Here is a 7,866-nt window from a genome sequence, read left to right as displayed (position 1 = left end):
TTCTGGGATTGCACCCCCACCTGCCTGATGAGTTGGGTGGTGTGGGTTGGTGGCCAGGAGGCCATCTGTCCCCTGGCCTTTGTGTGAGTACACTCTGCTTTTCATCCCTGGTGCAACAATGGGCCAGAATAACCATGAGGTCCTGCCAGGTGAGAGAGAATGCCAACCCCAGCCTGACAAGTTCATCCCTAAACTTGTCAGGGTTCTCTGAGAACCTCGCAAACCTCTCCTTACAGATGAACCCAGTTAAGTTTAAGATCTCTCTTTGGGATGTTCAAGGGGCTACTTGAAGCACCCCAAAGTTAACTGCAAATCAAGAGAATTTCAATTAGATTTTTTAAAAAAAATTCCACACAGTGATTTTATTTTTTATTATCTTTTAAAATAGTGCCGGTTCTTAGTTGCAGCACACGGGATCTTCAGTCTTCATTGCAACATGCAGGATCTTTAGTTGCGGCTGACCAGAGACTGAAACTGGGTCCCGGCATTGGGAGTGCAGAATCTTAGTCACTGGGCCACCAGGGAAGTCCTTCAATTAGAATGTGATATTTGGGAAGTCTGTCAAAATTGTTTAAAAGTTTCAAAACACCTGATCAGGTAGGAATTAGGTTTCTGTGAAACAATACTTATTCATTGAGCTAAGGTGGGGGAAAAAACAAAAGTAAATATAGATTACTTAAAGGCACAGAAACTCAAACAATCTGTTATCAAAAGCAGCATTCCAGGACAATGCTGTTCTCTTATGAGACAAACCAAATCCAGTCTTGCGTCAGCCTACTCATAATAAAATCCATTTACCTAATTAAATTTAATCCAACCTTTGAAAATTCTGACCACATACAAAATTCTTTTCTCAATGTTCTTCTTCCGCAAACCCGCAACTTTCTATAGCCATACTTTGTCCCTTATTCTTTCCCCATTCAGAATAGCCAGCTCTAGGACAAAATCACCCTTTTCCCTTTCAACAAAATATATTTGCATTCCTCATACCTTCTTTTCTGAAAACACACCCTACTTTCCTAAAGCAACCATGAACTGTCCTCTATATTAGCATACATCTCACAGTGGCTCCAGCGTTAGTTTCTCTCTCTGAGGAAGACAAAGTAGGTAAATTTAGAATAGACCTGCTTAGCAATTAATGTTCCAATATTTTATCTTATTTGAAATGATCTGGATATTCAGTGAATTCCTGTCATTTATTTTTAAATTTATCAAAATTTGGACTGTTTTACATGGGTGTTTCCAAGACATAATTATTCCTGTACAGTTTTCCAAATCCAATACGTGGGACTCTCACCCACAAGTACACCAGTATATGGAAATCTGCTGCTTCAGCCCGTTCCCAGCGGACTTTTCTTGGTGGAAGGAAAATGAAGGCGAGAATATTGGGAGAATCAGACTTCGAGCCACTACACGATATGAGGTTTAAACCTCTATCATGCTCATAAATCTTTGGTCAGGGAGAGCCCGCTGGACCAAGGTCTACGCGGTGTGAGGCGAGCCTCTCCCACCTCTGCTCGTCACCATCAAGGGAGCCATTACTGCAGAGAGAGCAGGTCTCACAAGCTGAGAGGAGCGATGCTGTAGCTGCCAACGTCTCAGAAGCATGGGACAGAGGGAGGAGTGGACAGAGAGGACACAGAAGTAGAGATATTTCAGGAGAGGGAAAGGGAAAAAGGACAAAGGGAGGAGGGAAGTGTTGCCTGGATGAGGGCAGGAGGCCAGACTTACCGAACATGGTGACACTGAAAGATTCAATTGGTCACTTGTCACCCATGGAGAAGCTGTGTTCAGTATTCCCAGAGGTGCCCAGATCCTCTCCCCAGAAGGGGACAAGCCCCACGTTGGGCACCACAAAGTATGTTACCAGCTAGGGTTCTTGACCTCCTGAATCAATAGAAATTAATCAGAGGCCAGACAAGAAATTCAGGCAAGGCTTTATTGAGGTCCCGGCTGCAGCAGGGGCAAGGGAGAACAATCAACAGGTTCTCTTGCTTGCTTGCTTCTGGGTGGAGTGGGGATGGGGGTTGGCTTGTTCCTTATATGGGATGAGGGTAGGCGTGTGTCCAGGGGTTGGGCTGGAGGGGTGGTTTGCCCACCCCTTAGGTGGTATTGTGTGCAGGGGCCATGCGCAGCTCCCTGCTTTTGCTTCTGACCCCCTGCTTTTTTGCTCCAGGCTTTTCAAAAGTGGCAGCTGGGTTTTTGGTCCCTTTGTATCTTTTGTCCAGAATTTGCCTCAATTGCACATGTGCTCAGCCCCATAGTTTCTTTGTATTTTGTGGTCTGAGGAGAGATGTGTCTGGGTGCTGATATTGTAGCACTGCAGCAAAGGGGCCCAGGTCTCAGCAGTGGAAGGAAAGACTAGCTGTGTGTCTCAGGATGGTAATGGAAGTACCTTTGAACCTTTAGTAAGTTCCTTAATGACTGGGATGATGTATATCGGGTTGACTCCGTGTTCAATAAATTGACGCTTTTCGACCCCATGGACTATACAGTCCATAGAATCCTCCAGATCAGAATACTGGAGTGGGTAGCCTTTCCCTTCTCCAGGGGATCTTCCCAACCCAGGGATTGAACCCAGGTCTCCTACTCTTGCCTGGAGAATCCCATGGACAGAGGAGCCTGGTGGGCTACAGTCCATGGGGTCGCTAAGAGTCGGGCACGACTGAGCGACTTCACTTTCACGCATTGAGAAGGAAATGGCAACCCACTCCAGTGTTCTTGCCTGGAGAATCCCAGGGATGGAGGAGCCTAGTGGGCTGCCCTCTATGAGGTCGCACAGAGTCGCACACGACTGAGGCGACTTAGCAGCAGCAGTAGCAGAGAGCTTTCAAACTCAAGTTTCCTAAGATTCTGGGATATATATAGTCACTGCATCAGTGGGTGACTGGTCCCAGTATTGCCAGATTCCTCCCCTGCACCCACCCACCCCACCCCCGCCCACCTGCACACTCCCAGCCTCCCCCAGTGAGCCTTTCCATGAATCGGAGCACTGAGGTGTGCCATGAATGCTCACAGCCAGGCTGCCACAGCTGGATGGATCATGTGGCTGGGCTCAGGATTCCTGGTTGTGATGGGCCTTTCTCAAGCCCAGGTGATTCCCTCCCTTTGCAAGGGATTATTCCTCGAGATGCTTATAAATTTTCCATCCTTGAAATTCAGTCATATTGACAGATGTGCCCAGGTATACACCTTTGTCCGTAACACCCGCCTAGAACTTAGTGGGCCCTTTGCTTCTGCGGACGCAAGTATTTTTTCGTGACTGTGGAAACTTTCCTCAGTTATGATTACTTTCTGTCCTTACATTGTCTTTTCCTCTTTATATGCATGAATCTGTTCTCTAAGCCTCTCATCTACTCCCTCATTATTTCCATTTCTTTGTCCCTTTGTTTTGAATTTTGGTATGTCTTCCACTTGACCTTTCCGCCCACAAATGTAGTTCTCAATATTATACCATCTTGAAATTTTTCCACCTAATTTTCACATTCAAATCATGGCAGAAATCTTCATTTCAGCGCCCGCCCCCACCCCGTGCTGGGGCCCCCCAACACACACAAACTGCCATCCTCCTCTTGTTATCCTGCAGTGGGTCTGCATCCTGTGGCAGCCCCCCTTCCCCAGAAGGCCCTACGCTCACTTTCATTCAGAAGCACTTGCTGGGCCTGCTCCAGTTACTGCACTGAGCAGGTGAAATCCCTGCGCTCTTAGAGCTTATACCTATCACAGGTGGTTCTCTTTGCTTTCCTCCCCTGGTTCCTGGATTTCCTCAGGTACTTTCTTTCGTCCCCTTTCACCACCCCACCCCCGACCCCCCAGCCAGCACTTGACCCTCATGTAGCAGTAGACCTATCGTTGGTAGGAGGCCCACAGACTGTATCTATGGGCCAGCACTGCGGTGACCAGAACGGGCTGTCGGAAACCTCAGCTCCTCCCAAGGGCCATCCAGTTGGTGCTCTGACACCCACACACACGAGCGTGCATCCTAGCCCTGAGCCTCTCCACTCTTGCTCCTGTGTCCACCCACCTCACAGGATCACGGGGGTGCTTCTGGGCCTTGCCTGCACGAACCCAGCAGCATTAGGTTCAGAAGAAGGGGAGTGCAAGCTGTATCCTCAGGCTGCCATGCGCACCCTCCGGTGCCCGTTTTCCAGAGGCTGGTGGCGGTCCACATCAGCATGGGTGAGAGTGAGCTGGGTCTGAGCCCTGGGCCTGTGTTGCTCACAAGCTGGTTGTGAACAGTGTCTGTACGCCTGTAGCTCTAAACTGAGGAGAGGACCAGGGTTGTGAGGCTCGTGCAGCACTACACATCTGCTGCCCTTTGCTGTACTAAAGACCTGGAGTGGAGGAGAGGCCAGTGTTCGTATTGCCCACTCCCACTGCTCTCAGATGTCGTTCTGGGTGCCCTGTGAGGGCTGTCCCCACATTCTTCACTACGTCAGGTGTTTTCAATACTCCTTGACCACAAAAGGGCTGAACTATCAAAAATGCCTCTAAAATAGGTCTAGGCTGAATAGCCTGCTCACAGGTCCTGGACAGCCAAATTCTTCTTTGTCTTGTCTTAGTCAATTTGTGCTTCAAAGTTTCATGATTCCAGAATGTCTGAGCTGGGCTTAGTCTTGAGAAACATCAAAATCACCTGAAGTACCTGTTAACAAATGCAGATTTCCAGGCCTCATCGCCTGTCTGCTAAACCAGTCTCTGATGGTGGGGCCCAGGTGGTTCTTTGATGCTCCTGAATTCCCTTCATTACCCCTGAGAAGGGGCCTGAGTGAACCTCAGTACCAGAACTGCTTACGGCAGGAGTGGGTTTCTCAGCAGGAGGTGGAGACCCCACGACCGTCTTATTGCAGAAGAAAAATGTGACGAACCAGGGCGGTGATGCTCCAAGTGTGGTGCCTGCACCAGCATTAGCATCGCCTGAGTACTTGTTAGAAATGCAAACTTTCATGTCCTGTCCTAGAGCTACCCAGAGGCAGAAACACTGGAGCTGGGCCAGCATCTGACTGACTGAGATTCTACGTGATTCTGATGCACGCTGAAGTGCAAGAATCTCAGCACATTACTGCAAAGGTCTCTCAGCCTTGAGGTCACCAAGACATTGAAGACAATTCCTAACTTTCAGCTCCTCCAGAGTAGCCCCAAGGTCACACCTCTTCCATTTCCTTCCAACCTTATTCTGTGATCATTTCCCTTTCCCAGAGGGGACTTCTCTGGAGCTGCAGCACTGGGACCTGAAGCTGAACTGGACTTTAGGGCAGAGGTGATTAAGTGTAGACTCTAAGATAAGCCCTAAATGGGGCCATTTCAAAATGATCATCTGAGCCCATATCCTTCACTCCCCTCTAAGATGCTTCCTGAACAGACCAATTTCTTTGGAGAACAGGCATCATCCAGAAACTGAGAATTTCTAGGAAAAAGTGCAGTTGTGGCCAGAATAAGAGGGCTGCCTAACTGCCGCACGTGTGAGGAAAGGTGGATGTGCCCAGCGCCTCCACTGTGGAAACCCAGATGGTTGTCACTACCAACTTCAACTCTGTTGCTGGGCTCCTTTCTATTTCGGAATCTGAAGGCTGACGTCTCTCTAGCAATGCCCTTTGGGACAATCATGTGGGATCCCCTGACAAACTTCCAGGTAAAACCTCAGACCTCTTGACACTGTTGTCTTTTTAAATAAATGAAAGAGCAGTTGCTCCATATGTAACAGAGAAGCCCTCTCCATGTTGCAATGAAGCCAGACACTTTCGGGAGCAGTGCTGGGAGCTAGCACCATGTAGACACCTGGACTATTACTTTTAGGCAGAATGGCTAATATTTAAGTATTATTAGGGTACCACATTAGAGAATAAAGGACACAGAAATGTTGTACTAGTTTTAGGCTTTTTATGACCTAAAATTTCTGTCTCACGGCAGTTAAAAGAATCAAAAGGTCTGATCTGGAGATGGTGGGGGGCACAGTCCTCCAATGTGACATTCTGACAGAACGGGGTGTGACTGCCTAACTACCATCAGTCTCAGTAAGAAATCTTGAACGGATTACAGTGACAGTGTAGTGATCACAAGTCATTAGATATTTCCTGTAGACCACGGTAACTCCAGTTCCACACAGGACCCATGGAAAAATCCAAGCAGGATTAAAGGCTGCTTATTGTTTCAAGCCAGTAGCATCTTAGGAGTCCATGTATCTAGCTCCAGGGCCATCCCAAAAGCACATCCAAGAGGCTCAAACAGCAAGTCTACTCAAGTAAGCTTCCCAAGCAGCTTTTCTGTACATCTTGGCTGCTTCCAGCTGATTAGCTGATGCTATTATGCCCCGGCCCACAATGATGATATCAGAGCCTCGTTTGCCGATGACTTCTTGTGGGCTGTGGTACTGCTGGCCGAGATTATCACCTACAAACACAAAGAAGTCTGTTTAATACAGAAAATGAAAAAAACCTGAAACATCACCTTTCTGAGAAGTATCTAACCTGATTTAAATAAGAATATGCTCTTGTTCACCATGCCCCTTCTACACAGCAACTGAATAAAGGCAGGTGAAGAGACTCTTAAACTGGCCAGAGATCTCCACAGTGGAAACAGATGCTCACCAATTCCTTTTTGATGTCTAATTTTAGAGCATTTACACTTTAACAGTATAAAAAAAAAAAAATTTATTTTGCCCTAAAAGCTTCAATACTAAATATAATGCAATAAAAAGTACCTCACAATTCAAGACTATCTAGTATACATTTTAGAATCACTGCGCCACGCTGTTGGAAAAGTCCTCATAAGGCATCTGCCCTGACCACAACCACATGTGTGAAGCTTTCCCTGCAACTCTACCAAATGCTTCGATTATGTACAGATCCTAATTCTTAATTCTGGCTTTTTTTTTTTTTTTAAGAATTGTTTTTTACTGAAGTGTAACTGACACATGACATTAGTTTCAGGTGTATATCATGACTCAGTATTTGGACACATTATACATTATGAATGTATTTGGAAACAGTATTTGGATACATCATCACAGTAAGTCTAGTCAACACCTGGAAAGGTCTGACAGAATGTGGTCCACTGGAGAAGGGAATGGCAAACCACTTCAGTATTCTTGCCTGGAGAACCCCATGAACAGTATGAAAAGGCAAAATGATAGGATACTGAAAGAGGAACTCCCCAGGTCAGTAGGTGCCCAATATGCTACTGGAGATCAGTGGAGAAATAACTCCAGAAAAAATGAAAGGATGGAGCCAAAGCAAAAACAATACCCAGTTGTGTATGTGACTGCTGATAGAAGCAAGGTCCGATGCTGTAAAAAGCAATATTGCATAGGAACCTGGAATGTTAGGTCCATGCTGCCACTGCTGCTAAGTCGCCTCAGTCATGTCCGACTATGTGTGACCCCATAGACGGCAGCCCACCAGGCTCCCCCGTCCCTGGGATTCTCCAGGCAAGAACACTGGAGTGGGTTGCCATTTCCTTCTCCAATGCATGAAAGTGAAAAGTGAAAGTGAAGTCGCTCAGTCGTGTCCAACTCCTAGAGACCCCATGGACTGCAGCCTACCAGGCTCCTCCGTCCATGGGATTTGCCAGGCAAAGAATCAAGGCAAATTGGAAGTGGTCAAACAGGAGATGGCAAGAGTGAACGTTGACATTCTAGGAATCAGCAAACTAAAATGGACTAGAATGGGTGAATTTAACTCAGATGACCATTATATCTCCTACTAAGGGCAGGAATCCCTTAGAAGAAATGGAGTAGCCATCATAATCAACAAAAGAGTCCGAAATGCAGTACTTGGATGCAATCTCAAAAACAACAGAATGATCTCTCTGTTTGTTCCCAAAGCAAACCATTCAACATCACAGTAATCCAAGTCTATGCCCCAACCA

The 7,866-nt window shown here is 46.8% G+C and overlaps 1 protein-coding gene across 1 annotated transcript in view; it reads right to left on the bottom strand.

Moving 5' to 3' along the window:
- Positions 1 to 5,860: 5,860 nt before the first annotated feature.
- UMPS (uridine monophosphate synthetase) overlaps positions 5,861 to 7,866 on the bottom strand; it is a 49,939-nt gene continuing 47,933 nt past the window's right edge. Inside the window, exon 6 of the mRNA XM_005893401.3 lies at positions 5,861 to 6,390. Within this exon, the coding sequence (XP_005893463.1) occupies positions 6,221 to 6,390 (170 nt within the window). The 3' untranslated portion in view covers positions 5,861 to 6,220. The remainder of the gene's footprint in view (positions 6,391 to 7,866) is intronic.

The sequence above is a fragment of the Bos mutus genome, chromosome 1 (assembly GCF_027580195.1).
Source record: "Bos mutus isolate GX-2022 chromosome 1, NWIPB_WYAK_1.1, whole genome shotgun sequence".
In the NCBI taxonomy this organism is placed as follows: domain Eukaryota; kingdom Metazoa; phylum Chordata; class Mammalia; order Artiodactyla; family Bovidae; genus Bos; species Bos mutus.
This window is presented reverse-complemented; position numbering and strand designations above follow the sequence as displayed.